This window comes from Colias eurytheme, chromosome 11 (assembly GCF_061535395.1).
Source record: "Colias eurytheme isolate Ceu_HAF_F1 chromosome 11, ilColEury1 Martin Lab GWU primary, whole genome shotgun sequence".
NCBI classification, from domain to species: Eukaryota; Metazoa; Arthropoda; class Insecta; order Lepidoptera; family Pieridae; genus Colias; species Colias eurytheme.
Genome location: NC_142990.1, coordinates 2,881,985 through 2,900,300, shown reverse-complemented (window position 1 = coordinate 2,900,300; position 18,316 = coordinate 2,881,985). Strand labels below are relative to the sequence as shown.

The following is an 18,316-nucleotide window of genomic DNA, read 5'->3' as shown; positions in this document are numbered from 1 at the left end:
TCTGTATTGTGGAGCCGAAATTACTACTCAAAGCTTTCCTCTGAAATACATTTAAAACACGGAATGCGGTTGTAAGTACCAGTATTTTGAGAACTCTCTAAAGAGGAAATGGATGAAACATTATTTGTATTTGAACTGTCCTAAAATTCTTATCAATTATAAAATTAATCAATTTTAGTTAACTCATATACAGTGTCAATATTGTTTTGATTATGATTAAATTTCGTAACAATAAATTATTATCTAACATTGGCAAATGATTGGCACCAATTGCCGAATAATAGAGATTCTATCCATTAGCTCTGAACAAATAGTGTAACTGTATCAAAATAGCATTATCGCTTACAATTAGCAAAGTTACAAGGATGTAAGTGCTCTTGATGTCTGATGAGTTGTATAAATAAACTAAATACATTACGTTGATTAAATTTGCAAGCACTGAAGTCGTGAACCGTATTATGTATTTATTCGTACCGGCGTGTCTTCAGATCATTAAGCATCACTAATGGACGAGTGGAATACAAAGGAGAATCTCGACACATAGCTGATAACGTAGATAAAAGGTTAGCAGCATGCGGGACTAATAAAGTGACAAAACACAAGATGGGTGAACGTGGTTTATGATTAATGTTCGTGTTTGAAGTAGGTGATCGTGCACGAGTATTTATTGTTTGGCGAGAACAAAGCTTGTTACATTTAAATTGTCTCTTTTAATATGATGCTCGTTAAGTGTAGGTACACTACTGTTTATGAATGTGATGGATATCGTCTAGAGATAATGACAACGTATTTGAAGCTATTAAAATTTACGTAGATTGTAGTTTTATTTTTATCTGTATTGGTCAAACACACCACACCTTACAGATTAAACAAAGATAACATCGGAATTGGTATTGTTTATTTATATTTGACTTCAAGATAACGATTAAACCATTTTCAATATACATTTTTATGCAGCTTTCCTATTAATAATTTTATTGAAGAGTTCAATTAAACCAATTAACGCAATAGAGCATCGCTCTTGAAAAGTCGAGAGCTCATATAAATCCCGCCTGCTAAAGAGAGCATGCATTGAATTAGGTATGTATCTACGTATAAAAAAAATTACACGTACTATTTTTTGAAGTGAAACTTCTTTAAGCGCGTTCGAGAGTATAATTTCAAGTTCATGGCAATACCGTCACTGATTGATGACGATGAAGATGCATTTGGTATCTTTGCATCTTGCCAAAAAAGTTTCACTTCTGACACGTGTGCTCGGCACACACGCTATTTTTTATACTTGACATTCACGGCGAATGTTTTGATGATTGAAACGTACAATCTTAAAGCGTAAAATTTAATCGCCCGCATCAATGAGTCTGTTTATTGAATAGCGATTGTCGCTCAGATTCACAACGGTGCTAAGGTCGCAGAGTGAAGGTCACGGAAGGTTTGTCACTTGCAGGACATTTTAATCGATTTATTTTAATTGATTTTTTTCATTGGAAACTGTAAGTTGAATGCTAGTCATACTAAATAGGTATAACTAAAGTTAATTCGACTGTAATGTAAGGTAGTAAAGAATTAATAGGGTGATTACAACGTCATTTGTTTCATCTGTTTTTCTAGGGTTTTCCCATTATAAGGCACATTCACCGCCCACCGGCTGCGTCTGAACGCAATAAACATAATAACAACCGAATGGATTTTGATATGGCTTTCAACATTCAGACATATGATTTTTTCGTAAGGAATTAGTCTACAATACATCCTACTTGCAAATGCTTAAAAATTTATCGTACCTAAGCCGATAAAAATTTGAATGTCGCGTGAGCTGCGCCTGCGTCTTACCGCAGTAGGTAAACATAATAACAACCGAATGGATTTTGATACTTATGCCTTTTACCATTATTTATATTATTTTTCGTAAGGAGTTAATCTACAAAACATTCTACTTGCAAATGTTTAAAAATTAATCGTAAGTCGATAAAAATTTAAAAATTAATAATTAGTCGCGTGCGCTACAATGTTATATTAAAATTACACGATGATTAATTTCTATATCCAAAAGATAAGACATATTTATCTATATTTACGAAATAATTAAAACAATAACAGAGTTATTTCAGACTCTAGCTGTAACAAAAAACCGCATTGCGTAGGTAGGATAGGTAATAACATTAATTACAAACACCCTTGCGACACTAAGGCAGTTTTCCAGTGTTAGAAATTAACAGACATTCTACGTAATATTCATTTAATAAATCGCGTACATGTATCATTTTTGTACACACTAATAAATTTAAACTTTGATCAGTCTGTATAAAAAAAATTGAAAGAATTAAAAAAAATGAAACCGCTGCCAAATTTAATCGGTACGAAGTTCATAACAAATGATTAATTGGCAAAAAGTAATGGGTGCTGATAAGTGCGAAAAGGCCGGCGGTTGACTTGGAGATAGCGAGGCAATCTTGACACATTTCTCTGAAACTGGCAATTGTGAACAAATCTGAACCAGACACTACGATTTCTTTAATAGATGGAGGAAGTTAGAACTAGAAAATAAATTATCATTAGATGATGAATTTAACTATTTTCCGTATACTTAACCATAACTTAATTATAACTTTGTCCAAACAAGGCTACAAATAAATTACAGGTTATCGGTAAAAATATTTCGTGATGTCTATAATAAATTTAAGGATAAATATTATATGAAAAAATAAAAGATTCTCAGTGAGAAATGTCAAGATCATGTTCATTATTTACTTATGAAATTATATTTCTTCACTTTATATACCTAGTAACTAGATATTTTTTTTTGTAATTTTAGCAAAAGCGTGATTGAAGGAAGGTCGTTAATCAGTCAAAATATATACAATCACGACTCACACGATGCTTACGTAGAATATGTTTGAATAATGATTGATACAATACTCAGAATATTACTAGATCTTCATGTAATGTATAGGTAACCTATAGATATATTTTTAATTAACACCTACCATAGAAAAAACAAGTAAGTATGTTGAAACTAAATCAGTTGCCCAAACGGATATGAAATGAGACGATATAGTATTTCAATGCTATTTTTCGAACAATATTACGAAACGCGAAGTCTTTGAGGCCTTTAAAATTTCTCACGTTAATACAATTGTCGAAATTTATTCCAAGAAAATTAATCTTAGAGATAAGTCAGTCTGAACGAACTCAATAATTCATTAAAAGTTTTCCTTCGCAAAGAGACGGAAATTTCATTCATGAATGTTTTATTACAATTACATTACCTAGCAATAAAATACCTGAATTTTCAAGAACAATTTGAAATTTTGTCGTAGATAGTGTGAAACAATTATAAATAATAATTTCATTTAAATAAACATAGCTCGATATTTAATTTTCTAAAAATGGTGGAGCAATTTTAATATTCTTTTAAAATGGTTTCAAGTGTACAAATATTTAGTGATAAGAATTTAAATACTATTGTACTACTACATATATGGACACTAGACGCGTATTTAACTTACGCAATCATCAGTATGGTCGTGCCTTATCTAATGATGTGTGTTAAGCAAGTAAATCTATTCTATAAATAGTTTCAAAAATATTACACAACTGTTATATTTATAGTAATTCTAAAACTGAGGACTTTTATATTAACTTTATTTTTAATGACGATTAAACTTTATGTACCTAGAGCTTTTATAAACATCAGCGTATCAAAATGTTTTCAATTAATACGTTGGCATTAAACATTCATTAACATGGTAACAACTATAATCATGTTTATGTATGATTTTCAATATTATTGGCATGTTTTGTTGTAATGTTTAACAGTGCAAAAACATGCCATAAAAATATTATTTACGTAGAATCGAGAAAAAGCTAACAAGGTTTCAATTTTCCTGGCAATATAAATAAGTCTAAAGCTGCCGCGGAAAGCATCTTACCATTTTTAAAATATCTAGGGAATGTTTGCTTGGCCTACTTATCATATCATATTACTTTTCTAACATTTAATATATTGCGAAAATTTTTCTACTCGCGTAGATATCAAGGATTGTATTATTTGATTGTTATTTTTATGTTGGACAACATGGAATGGAAAAGTGTATTAGCTTACCGGCCAATACTTGTATCCGAAAAGGCAGCATTGCACATGATATGTTTTGCTTAAAAAACAATGTTTAATAAAGTTGTAAATTAAACGGATATCATAAAATTTTCAATGCTTGGCAAACGTGATCATAAAGTTACACGGCTTAATCGTCTTGGTAAACGAAAAGTGAACCATTTTGAATATATAATCTCCATTATCGTTACTATCGTAAGTCAATGACCTGCTTATTTGTTTTTTATGGCCTTTGAGGCTTTATTGCTAATAATATGTCAACGTGTAATTTGGAACTATTTTGTGTGGTGCATTAAGTTATAAACTTTATTAAAAGTATTGTGAATTGCAGGAAATTTTACAATCTGTACTATAAAAATGAAACGCTAAATTTGTTGCTAATTCTCGAGAAAAGCTGAACCGATTTCGTTAATTCTTTTTTTATAATATTCCTTGAAGTACGAGGATGGTTCTTACGGAGAGAAAACTTAAACATGTACGACGGGCGAAGCTGGGTCGGACCGCTAGTATAGGTAATAATAATAAAAGAATAACTGTCTTAAGCAGTAGCTTGTTAAATGTGGGGAATAAGCTAATGAGAGCGTTTACCACAATCCCCGTTCATTTAACAAGTCTCATTATGTTATCAGTAGAGAGTGTCAGTGCAATGACTTGCTGTAAGAACTAGACTTGTGGGTCGAGGCTATGTTTGATATAATAAACCGTATACATGCTGTTAAGATAAAACATATGACTAAGAAAAGCTACAATGCCCTTTATGCCAGGGTGGAGGAAAGCGGCTTTTACTGGCGTTCTTGCTAGCCACATCTGCAAATACGAGCTTTAATATTCATTCAGTATAAACGGGCATTACAATGCAACGTGCTCAGGGAGGCTACAGCGTCCCTTCCTTATCGTAACGTTGTAGATATAAAAGATTAGAAATTTGCCGATTTAATAATGCTTTGCATTTTATAATGAAACACGTACAATTCTTTATATTGTGACTTAATTTATGTAAACAAAACGAAATGAATATAGGAGAATTAAACATAAATATACCTACGCAATTATTTTAAACAATTATTTATACTTTATTTTTATACTTTAACAGAACAGAATCAGTTAATCGCAGATGTGTCACCAGATGAAAAACAATGATAACAAAACATACGACATATTTTTTATTCTATTTACCTTTCCTTGCTATGATTTAATGTGCTTATAATGTTTTTATTTCACGACACAAATTTTATTATAAATGAGCGTGGGTGTCAAAAGTGAAACTTCTTTGGCAAGATTCAAAGAGAAAAAAATCGTCGCCCTACTGAAGTAAGAGGGAGTAAGGTGTCATGGATGATATGCGGTATTGCCATGACGCCAACTTGAAATTTTACAGAAGTTTTACTTCAAAAAATATAAATCCCGGAAATGTTATGATAAACCTAGTGTCTAACGATGCCACTATGTTCGGTTCGATTGATAAGCAAATCAGATTTCTCTATCACAGTTGTCTAGAATTTGAAATGCTAATACGGTAGTGCTTCTTTGTCAAGTAATGAAGCGTAAATGATTGAGAAACGTCCCGATCGTGCTGGCTGGTCTAAATACTCATTCACTGTTACAGTATTGTAAGCTGTTGCACCGTACATTTCATTTGTATTGAATGGAATGTATTTTGTGGAATATTTGTGTGTCAGTGTCATTACGATCAAAATCACGTATCTATGAGTTAAAGAAATAATATTGCCATACAGCCAACATGGTTAAATCATTGTTAATTACGATACCAACCAAGTGTAACTTTAATTAAGAGTTTTAACATGTAAACACTGTTAGCCTTATAATTTGTTTGCAAGCATAATGTAGCGTGTAGGTAGGTGTAGATATATCAAGAGTAAAACAACAGTACCTAACTGTAAGTTTTTTTTACACCCGCTGTTAATGCTCGTATATACGAGTATAGGTACATCATCCCTCACAAAGTTTGGATATACCAAGTTTTATGAGCAGGATGAATGTGTTGCTGTACTTTTATAATCTCGTGCCAAGGCGAAGTTTTGTCTAAGTATTATTCGCTTCCGCAGTTAGTCGCACGAAACTTAAATTTGCTAATCGTCTTTGGAACTATTCCTCGAATTTAATGTAATTTATACCGTTGTACACTTTAGCCGATTACATAAAATTAAAATGTTTACCGGATAACTGACGGAATTTTTAATATATGCAACATAAAGGAAATTGACTTTTAAGGACTTACATCATCTTGGGGTTTTTGAAATCAGAGTATGTATTTAAAAGCTGTTTTACTAAAGCTGGAAGCTATATTTTGCCTCGGTCTCGTTTTACTTCCTACGATACATTTCAGACAGTTTCCGTTTGTGTTAGCTAATAATTAACTTGCTCAATAAGTTCTAACTTCTGTTACGTATTTGGGTTCTCGACTAATCGTCAATCGACAATAAGCCATATAACATCGAAATTATGGCGAGTCACGACGTGAGATGCGAATCACATATAGTTAGTAGTTAATGTGTATTACATAAATAGTCATAAATGCATAACAAATGTTACAGATAATGTGGCAATGGTCATTGCATAGGACTCACTTTCACGGTAACGTCTGATCTCGTGTGCAATCGGCGGACAGTTGTGCAATTTGAGTGTCGTGTTAACTTGTTGTCGTCCAGTTACACGTGATTATTTTAATTAAGCACTTTTAATACTGTTTACCTTCACTCGATTCCTGTGTTACGTTATGGTACATTTTAGCATTGCTACATAAAAGTTTTGGTCGAATGAGTAATTGCATACATTAAATCCATATTTACTTTCGAAACGGTTAAAGAGCATAGTAAATGGTTAGCAATGTTTCTCTATTTGGGGATAACTAGCAACATTTGTATCTACCTACGTAACGGTAAATCATTGATGGGAGCTGTAGTAGAGACCGTGATTTCTGATTTATATTACAATATTTTAATGCAGATATTATTTAATATCATTGCTTAAAAAGAGCAAGCATACGTTCAGGTACCTAAATGTGATCAGTTTTATGATGTCCAACAGGTGCATAGCGAGTTCAATAATACATACGAAAATGGTAATTAAAGCTTGCGAAAATGGTGGCAAAATTACTGCTGATATAGCTGTTATTGCCAAATAAATAAGGCTCAGTATGCGACAACGCAATAATTTTAGGGATTCATACCATAGTTCCTGTCCTTTTGTTCCAACGACCCGGCGCCGATTATATGGAGAGATAGTATGTTCGCATATATTTTGTTTGTAACAATTTAATTTTCTCCCACGTTAGTAAGCCGGGTAAGTCATATTGATGACATGAAAATATATATTGGGTAGACCCCGAATAATAGTATTATGAACGGTTACAATAACAAGGGTAATAATAAAGGGCAATAATTATTTGCCTTGATAAAGCCTTAGGGCAACCTTATACACATATGAAACTTAACTTGTACGATAAATGTCATACGAAATTGTAAAAAAAAACATGATGTCGTGTTGAATTGCGTAAACTAGAGAATGACTTAGCCTTGCTTAAGATGTTCGTGATCTATGACAACATTAAATTTAATAACGTCGAGGAAACAGGTAAAATTGGAGGCATTATTGCTATCTTTATTGCGTATTTTTATTCAGAAATAAACTCATGTTTTACGCCCGGGTCCAGGTATCATTAAATTTTTAATAATGCTGCCGGTATATTGTTTATAAAATTTTTATTAAGACGATACACAAAAAAAAATCCACTGCTTGGCGGGCGGAGTCTAATAGTAATAGCTCGCTATCGCGAACGCCGGTGTGCCCGAAGTCATTCATTGCAAACTCGCCGCGCTGCCGCTGGCCGACTCGGGACAAACATGTATGGAGTCGTCATACAGTTATAATATTGTTATACATTTATTCAATTGTTGATTTATTGGTTTTATTTTCTTGCTTATAAACAAATAATCTTCTTTCCAACAACTACTTAGACATTATTAATAATTATTATTATTTCGTAATGTTTACTTTATCACAAAATAATACAGGTTATAAATAATCTTTAAAATAACAAAAAATATTGTTACTCTGAAAAAATGAAATGGTACTCAATAACGCGGACTACTGAATTGATTTAGATAGAATTTGATGCTGACGTAGATATTACATCATGCCCAGAAATGAAAGGTACTATTTCTGAAAGAAGTTATAAACCCTAATTCTTCTCAGTCAAAGTCAAGAGTGGAAGATATCACTAATACAGTAAAACTGATGCGAAACTTTGGATGTTAATTTGTATATTTTTTTGTTAGTTGTTACTTAATCACGTCAAGACTACATTACCAATTTTGATAAAATATAGCTAATTGCCTGGATTTACACATAGGATACTTTTTATCCGAACTGAACACTTCTGTGGGATAAAACAGGATTCACGATATAACCTAATTCCACGCGGGCATAGCCGCGGTCGGAATGATATTTTTTTAAATAAAAAAATTGTTTAAAAAAAACACAAAATATATTGACGCATGTATTTATTTTTTGCACTCTATTATAATTGTAATTATTCATTACAAATAATCAAAATAAAATAGCCAGAACAAAGTTAGGCCCTGGTAGGGTAGGTAGGCTTATTTATACCAATAATAATGTATTATAAACATTAAATTAAGTTTACTTTCTAACAACAAAAATACATAATATTAGCTAATGTGAAAGCGAATCAACCAATCATCCCACAAAAATGAAATGTGCACACAAATATTCATCCAAATCGGTTCATGTCATTAGGAGGAGTGACTGCAGCGCCATCTTCCGGGCCCAATTGTGTTTCCAGATCACCCAGGAACTCAATTTAATATACTTACACAAAATTTTTCGAAATGAAAACTCACATTACTATGTAAATATGAATATAAACCTGTTTTATTACTAAGCAATTTCCCGCACAGGTGTAGTAAGTATAAATGAAATAAATATCAACATCAAATTCTTTATACAACATACTTATCTACCATCTTCTAAGAAATGTAATTCTTGAAATTATTTCGTATTTTTTTAAATATAATACTACTCCAATGAGCTCCTGTTCCATATTATGTCCGCCATACTTCCACTGAGTTCACCATGATTTTTTATTTCTTTGCACTTTGTTGCTTTTTGCTAAAAATGGAATCATGCGATAAAACCAGTAGAACGTTGATAACATACATTTTTGACTGAATAAAGGTACTTACGAAGGAGTGGGTTCACATTGTGAACAATCAGTGGGTTTATTTTCCTTCTGGATTCCGGATTTCTGAAAAGATTATCTATGCTATAAATGAAAAAATCTTACACATTCGTTATGTACTTAAAACAGGGGTACATATCAAACATCGTCTATAATACAATTATCATCAAATTTAAAATAAAACCAACTTACTTCATTAATTTGTTCCAATTGTAAGCATTCTTTTTCCTCCAACCTTTATGTTTCTTCTTCTTATTTTCTTTATTGTCCCCATTTGTCTCATTTTGTCTTATCGTGTTGTCACCCTTTTTTACGATTGCGCGAGCGATACAAGTTCCCCGTGTGACGGCCGTAGCGGGAATGACTCGTGCAGCGATCGGGGTAGGAATGTACAGGGCGGCTCTCGCTATATTGGCTGGTCGCGCGCTAATTTCAAGTATTTCTTGTTTATTTCAAAACCATCGCATATTTCAAAATTCTAAATCGGTAGACGTATAGGTTGTATATTTTATAGTTAATATCCAAAAAGTCGTAACTTTACGTTTGTTATTTTGAAGATGCCAGAGATTATAAAAAAATAACAATGAGAACTTTGTATTTTTTTTCTATCGAGAAAATATCATGGAATCATGTTTCTAAAACGGTAGACGTATTGTGTTACTATTGAACTTTCTTGTCAAGAATTTTCATCACGACAACTTTAATAATATAAAAATTACGAAGGTTTAAAAAGGGCCGTAAATGTTAGAAAAATTAATTCATCACCTTAAACATCAATCTATACAAACTTCGCTCTCACGCTTAATATCCAGCCAATATATTGGAAATAAAAATTGAAAAATACATAAATAGGTATACTTACCTACCTAATAATATGTTAAGTGTGAAAAATCGTTGTTGTTTTGCAAAATATTCTAAAAATAGATGGCTTAATTTATTTAGCTCTTGTTATTTAAAAACGTGACGTTAAATAAAGGTCTTCGAGATAAATTTGTAATACTCTGTAGACTTAAAACGTAAAACAGAATTGATTGGCCTTAAAAATAAGGAAGAAGGAGTAAGTATTCTCTTTGAAACAAATTATTTTCGATGGTTAAGGTTACATTTATTAATTAATTTTTGGAGAAAATTGAAACTCAATCCGTGTTTCAATTGAGACGTAAATAAATTGTAAAACATTATCAAATACTTCCCGAACACGGGTGGCGTACTTGTCAAATACCCGCATGATCGTTAACCCCAAATGTTATAACCTTTCAATGGATTTCATACACAGCTGTTTTAACGGCAATATGGTTGAGTGAAGCGAAAGTATCATTAAAACTTTGTGTTTATTATAACAATAATGATACTCTATAGTTGTATGAAAAAAATATATTATTGATAAGTATTTTCAAACTCGAAAAAATTATTTCAACTAGACCGCTTTTAAATGGCCATAATACATAAATTAAATAAATTACTTATCAATGACTCGGGAACAAAAGCTGAAAGTATTTCCATGTGTTTTAAATTTCCCGATAGAATACACAGTACTTGAGCATTAACAATCTTGTAAAATAAATGGCGAAATAGTTACAATGCAAATGTTAACATTCATCATTCGATCGTTTATCGAAAGAATCGGAAATAACACTAAAAAATCGTATGTATTCAGAATACATACTTAACTGTACGTAATACTAGCTGTAAAAAGGGTTTATGTTTTATAAGCATGACCTAAGTTGTATTATACAATGTTTACAAACAACACACGTACTTCTTAACACGACGTGCAATAAATTACTAAAAAAGGAGAAAGTATCAATTTATCAGTCAAGACTTTACGGGTCAGATTTCATGCCAAAAATTATGAATTTATGCGTAGGTACGTATAATTATGAACCTTTGTTTATATTAATAATTTAAAAACAATCGTCTACAATATAACCATACAAGTACAACTAGATAAGAAACGGAAAAATTTAAGAGAATATCCTTCTAATAAAGCTTTTTATAATCATAAAATTAGACCTTAACTACAATCTATGCATGTACTTAGTCTTATCGTCGTATACAACTTACCCGGCCTGTAATATGTTTAGCACTAACGTCACGGCTTCGCAAAATAGTTATCGCTTTAAGCAAAGTGATTTTTGAAGGCCAAATTTACTTCACGTATGTTATAATGATTTAGCCTCGAGGAAATAAATAGGCTTCTTGTGCTTGTGGGAACGATTTCTTATTAACAATAGGTGAGACCTTGTATTTGTGATAATCGTGGGTTATGATAATGCGGTTATGATGCGCGAAGAAATGACAATTGTATTTGATTGTAATGATGTAAAATGCTTGTAAAGGCTTGTATCACATTATACGTCAATTATTCAATTGTGTTATTTTGTTCGTGGATTTCTCTAGTGACGATAGATTAATAATATGTTTACGTACTACGTACAGCTTTACATTATTAAGAAAGCTCTTATAAATGCTACAAATACGCGATTATTATATTCAACATGCATTTCTAATTAATCATCGTCTGCTATTATTTAATGCGTAGGTAACATATGATTATAAAAATATTAAGTTATTTTTATTTGTAGGACCTATATGTACACACAATAACATGACTGTTACATTTAAAATAATCCTGATTTGTTTTGAGGTAAAATTAACGAAATTGATAAACTAGTAAGTAAATCAGTTAAAGTTAAAAATTATAAATATTCGCGGAATATTATGTTACAGGGTGGGCCAAAATACAGTTCACGTTATCAGTTAAGATAACGTATCTCGGTGAGAAATTTGACTATATCTCGATCATGTCATCAAAATGAAACAGCTGAAATTTCGCACCAAAGTATTTCAGTTAGCGGTAAATATTTAAATGTTTATATTGAAGTTTTACTTTCTCCAACAATAGTTTAAAATAAATAGAACAACAGGAAGTATGTAAATAGGGAAGTTATATATTAACAATGCGCACAGGTTTTGCTTGAATTATAACAGTAACTAATGAATTATTCATTACTTACTAGAAGCGTAACTTATTTATTAATTATGTGTTTTTAACAATTAACTAGAATATCGTCATTTAACAATCGCTAACAAAATATCTTAATTTAGTCACACGAAAAATTTAAATGTTCACACGAAAGACAATGTATTTTATAAAGATATCCGCAATGCACATATTATTTGCATAATTCCGTGGATGTAGTAGATAGTAGTGGCTTATGTAAATAATAAATGTTAGTACATTATGCAGGTTATTTAAATAAATTTGTAATATCTATATTAGCATTTTGATGGAACATTTTATGGTTTTTAAGTCAATTGATTTTTTTTTATTCACTAGAATAAGAAGTACACTTTAATGCCAACTAATATTCCAACTAATTACCTATAAAAGGCCGTATATAGAATTAACGTGTGATTTTTTTAATAGCAAGTATATTTTTTTAATAGCTATGGAAACATTTAATGAAACTAACGCAAGCGAACTAACTTACCGAAAAAATCAGTCAGAATTTTTTTCTGAGTATATTATGTAGTTAGGAATATTTTATGAACATATCTTTCATAATAAACCCAGAAATATATTTTACCCCAAAAGAGAACATGTTTCAAATTTTAATGCGACACGAAATACTATAAAATATGAAGCATGGACCGTGATACTTTTCATTTCCGATGCGCAAGAAAATTTATTTCTATAATTTTCTGCATGCACAAATAAAATAGACTATATTTTACTTTAATCCATCAGTCCTCGGAATCACAGACACAATAGAAAATCTATTGTGTCGCGCCCCGATCGGGCCTTACGGTGGTCAATGGGATAATAACATAAAATTAAGATCATAACAAATGTCGCTTATTTATTATTACGCTTAAATATTGCTAGCAAAATTTGAAACAGTTACTGAAAACAAACTTAATAACAAAAACAGCTTACAGAGATACACTAAGTCAAGTGCAAGGTGAGCCGAATTACCTTGACGAACATCCTTCACAATTCACAACACTAATTCAGTTTTCACTATACGCGCGGTTTGTTTCGCGTCGGTTAAGTTATGAGAGGCTGCCGCGGGAACGCGTCTGTTTGCGCGGGCGCATCACGTGCGGCTGTGGCGCTGGTGCGCTGCGGTTGGTAGTGGAACTAACGGCTTTTCACGCTCTACCGGCTGGTCGGATACTATTCGATCTATCCATACTAATATTATAAAGCTGAAGAGTTTGTTTGTTTGAACGCGCTAATCTCAGGAACTACTAGTCTGATTTGAAAAATTCTTTCGGTGTTAGATAGCCGATATCGAGGAAGGCTTTAGGCTATAATATCATCACGCTAAGACCAACAGGAGCGGAGCTACGCGGGTGAAACGGCGAAGCGCAGTTAGTTGTTAATAAAATGTGTAACTTTAATGGATGTAAAAGTAGTGTACGAAGTTGGAACGACTTGTATCGAAGGATGTACGTGTAAATGTATGAGTTCTAGATGCTATTAAGATGTAGAACAATAATGTTTTTGTTGAGAGCCTGAGAGGGGTAGTAAGTATGTCGATTTAACTGTTGATTGAATATGAATATCTCAATCTTATGAACAATTTAATTTTTGCAATAGCCAGTGTATATTAATATTGATAAACGGTCGTCTTTACTCTAGAATGGAACCAATACTTTTATAAAAACTTCGTGGTATAATCAACAGCCACTTCACAACGTCGCGAAAGTATACAGTGTATCAAACACTTCTACATTTCGGGCTGAAAGCTGTGCAAATAGAAACAGAACTTAACGAGCTTGTGTTTTAGCGTATTTTGAAATGAAATGTCCATACCGCTCAATCTAATTTGTGTGTACACTTTATGCATCCAAATGTATGTGATTAATATCGGAAAAGGCAACATAAACATGAAACGCGAGATAATTCCCAACTCACAGCTGAAATTCGATTTATTTGTAATTGATTCTAGATGAACAAATATTGTGCTGGCCAGACTTCGTGTTATTTTACAATTTAAATGATCAATAATTAAATTATTATTACTGAAAGGTAATGGGATTGTGAATTGACTGAAGTAAAAATGATCTGCAAATGCCTTAGTCATTGGATTTATGACTCTTCATAATTGAGTATTTATTCAAATTTTGTACACAAATATTTAGTGTTCATATTATCTGTAGAACTTCAATTTCAAATTTCAAATTATCTGTAGAACTTAAGTAAAAAGAAAAACATTTTTATTTGTATTAATAGGTATATATCATTAAATATTTTATGTTCGATATAATTGGATTGGTTTATTCAGTAGGTAGGTAAGTGTCGTCCGTGTTATGCTAATTATTGTTATCATTGAACACAAATCACGTTCGACTAATCGAAGCTCACGAAGAACGTCAATATTATGGAACAACCAAGATAAAATAGCTTTGTCATGTTAATTTCATAAACAATAATAATATGCTCTTCAAATGCTATTGTTAAAATTTAGCAAGCTGTAGCAACTTACATAAGTACCTATAATATATTAGCTACTAGCTATGCTCCGCGGGTTTACGCGCATTGCTTCGCTCTTATTATTCTTTCTTATTTCTTATTTCTCATATTGGTCTTAGCGCTTTATAAAATTCGTATAAATAAGTATAAATGTAAAGTATATAAATGTTATAGTAATATAAATTTTAAATTATAGACTTTAGTAGGCGTTAATGAAAGTAGATCCTATATCTTTATTCCGATAAAATCAGTTTTTGGTTCAGTAGTGCCTAGCAATCAGCGTAGGCAGACGATTGATAAATAAATCGTTGTTAAATATATTCAAATAGATTTTCATTTTGTATTTGTAAGATTGAAAAAATATTTTATATTTTATAAGTTTAGGTGAGATTTTAGATCAAAAACCAATTCCTATTTCAAGTTTGTAGTGAAAAACTACATATAGGCACAGATTAGAGAATAGTTACTTCGTAACAGATACATCACTCCCATACAAAAGCTAAAATACCTACGCTATATTTACCTACAAAATGCGCCGCAACTCGGCTGCAGTAAGAAATGTACTCTACGAACACCCACCGAGAAGCGAGTTTCCCGCGTACGCCACGTGATTGCGTCATCAAACGAAAACTTTAGGGTTGTACCGAGCGCGTAAATTAAACACAGAGTTGCTGAAACACTTAAGTATTTTTTTATTGTTAATTATATTTGTTACATTATACAATAAAAAAATGAAATCTTATTGATAGTAGTCCTTCGGTTTCACCCGCGTGGACCCGCTATATGTGTCTCCTGGATAAAAAGTAGCCTGGTAGGTTTGTTCCAGTTTAGGCAATTGAAAAAAAGACAATTCCTTGTTATTCACTCTTGAACTCTGACACCCGTCCACATCGCAAAAACCGGGCATCTTGGTAGCGAGCGCGGGAAACGTGACGCGGGTGCGCAGTCTCGCGTGTGCCAACCAACTGCCGCTTGGGTCGGTACCGACCTACTGTGCGGTAGGCACTTATAGCGCGACCTTGAGCGAGTGACGGAGGCCTGATATAGGTACTTCTATTTTTCTTTGCGTTTAAATGTACACATCATTTTGTGCGTAAAAACAATGTATATACATAACATCTGTGAGCTGCAGGTCTACGCTATAATTGTCCGTTGTTTTGCTAAACATAATAATTATGTACTTCACATTTATGTTTTACTAGCTTTCCGCCTGCGGCTTCGCCCGCGTTTTCAAAAAAAAACCCGCATAGTTCCCGTTCCCGTGGGATTTCCGGGATAAAACCTAGCCTATGTCACTCAGAAATGATGTAGCTTTCCAACCGTGAAAGAATTTTTCAAATCTGCCAAGTAGTTTCGGAGCCTATTCAATTCATACAAACAAACAAACAAACAAAAAATCAAACCTTTCCTCTTTATAATATTTGTATAGACAAAACAAAATACAACGTAAGAGTATTTAGTAATCCATACTTTAGGAGATTTATGCTAATAGTGCATTGTTCAAATAATTATCTGTTCGGTTAGTAGGTACATAGATCAGAATGTATTTTCAGTTTATATTGCAGTGGATAAATAATTTTATTTTAAAATTAATTTTGTTTGGTTGAATATACTAGGCAGATAATTTTCGGGATTTTAAGAGGGTTCTAGAAATTCATTAATTTTTAACCAACTATATATGAAAAACCTTTTTAGTTTCATTCATGCATGTATTACAAATGGATTTATATTATGTACTAGCGGTCCGCCCCGGCTTCGCCCGTGGTACATATTTACGTTTTCTCTACATAAGAACCATCCTCGTACTTCAAGGAATATAATAGAAAAGAATTATCGAAATCGGTTCAGCCGTTCACACGTGATGCCGTGACAACGCGAAACGGGTGCAGACCCGCCGCCTTTTTATAGCTCCCGCCGCGAAGCGCGTCGAACGCGGCAACTGATACACAAAAATAATCCTTATGGCATGATTCTGTATTCACGCGCGATGACTTATAGCGTATTTCATGTATAACTTTGGTGTTTCTACACCGATTTACATGATTCTTTTACTATAACCTGCCCAGGAGTATGAAGAATAATTGTGCCAAATTTGGTTAAAATCCGTCGTGTAGTTTTTGTTTCTATAACGAATATACAGACAGACAGACAGACAGACAGACAGACAGACAAAAATTTTACTGATTGCATTTTTGGCATCAGTAGCGATCCCTTATCACCCCTTCATAGTTTTTTTTTAAATATATTTCATGTACAGAATTGGCCTCTCTACAGATTTATTATAAGTATAGATTACTATTTAATGTTGGACCTAATTATTTCATTTAAAACTCAATATTTCCATATACATTTTAATATAACTTGTAAATCAACAGTCATTAAATTTATTGAAAAATTATACTGAAAGTTACACAGCTTAATAAGGCGTACTCTTATCTGCCTTATAACTTATTTTATAACATGCCATATAAATATTATTGTAAGATTATTATGGCGCATATATTTTACCTCTTTAAGGCTTTTTGCATGCAACGGTAAAAGTTTCGGGGTCACAACATGACAAGATGTTAATCGCAATCGATTTTAAGAGACCTTCCACAAATTTTGTTTACCAATACCATATTGAGTATGTGCCAATATAGTCGTAATTAATTTTTCAAACATAACATGTTTCATTTTGATAGGATTTCAAAACAAACCAACGCAAGTAACATGATAATATTTCGAAATCATAGATTAGGTCAATTATTAAGAGGTGGAATAAAATGGGACTCGAAACGATATCATGCGATTTAGGACCTTTCGTTTATAATTTTGTTTTGTTAAAGGAATATGTTGTCTTGCTGTTTGTTCCTCACTTTGAAATCTCGTAGGTTTATGCAATGCAGTATGTAGAAAACTGAAACTCAACAATATATCCTTCATCATTACATACTTTATAATCACGAATATTATCTATTAAACTTTCAGGATAAATGCCTTATAATAATATTTTACATATAAACTTGTTAACCAGAAAACCTTTCACAAAATCCATGTGAAATGATCCAACTGTGAAAGGCCTCGTCGGTAAATTGTTACATTTTTATAGCAGAGTAGGCAAACGAATAAGTGGGTCACCTGATGTCAAGCAATCTTTTGTATTGTGATTATTAACATGTACAATTAAGTGCACCCATTCAATTGATAAACTGTGCCCAAGCGCGTATGCAAAACTGAATTTCAATTCCATTGTGCCTTTAAAAGTTAAAAACGTTAAAACGTTAAAAAGTTATAGAGCGTGTTTATTGGATCATTTTTTATTTTTCGTTTACGGTAAGTCAAATTTTTGGAAATTATGTCATGATATATTTACATTGTTACTTATATTATGTGTATATTTTAAAATAATGTGTTTAAGAATTAAAGTGTTAATCGTGCATTGTGAAATAAACAAACGATTTGTCTAACAGCGTGTACAAATAATAATTTATAATAGTTATCAGTTTTTCCGTGAAAT

At 32.2% G+C, this 18,316-nt stretch overlaps 3 protein-coding genes across 4 annotated transcripts in view; 1 reads left to right on the top strand and 2 right to left on the bottom strand.

Moving 5' to 3' along the window:
- MCU (mitochondrial calcium uniporter) overlaps positions 1-18,316 on the top strand; it is a 132,176-nt gene that overhangs the window by 15,957 nt on the left and 97,903 nt on the right. The window lies entirely within an intron of this gene.
- jv (javelin) overlaps positions 1-18,316 on the bottom strand; it is an 86,619-nt gene that overhangs the window by 11,994 nt on the left and 56,309 nt on the right. The window lies entirely within an intron of this gene.
- On the bottom strand, positions 8,737-18,049 carry LOC149904402 (uncharacterized). Its single transcript, XM_090107006.1, has 4 exons — positions 17,938-18,049; positions 9,528-9,750; positions 9,340-9,401; positions 8,737-9,265 (listed from the first exon to the last, which is right to left on the bottom strand). Exons 1-4 carry the CDS (start codon positions 18,047-18,049, stop codon positions 9,225-9,227), a joined length of 438 nt encoding a protein of 145 aa, XP_089963132.1. The 3' UTR covers positions 8,737-9,224.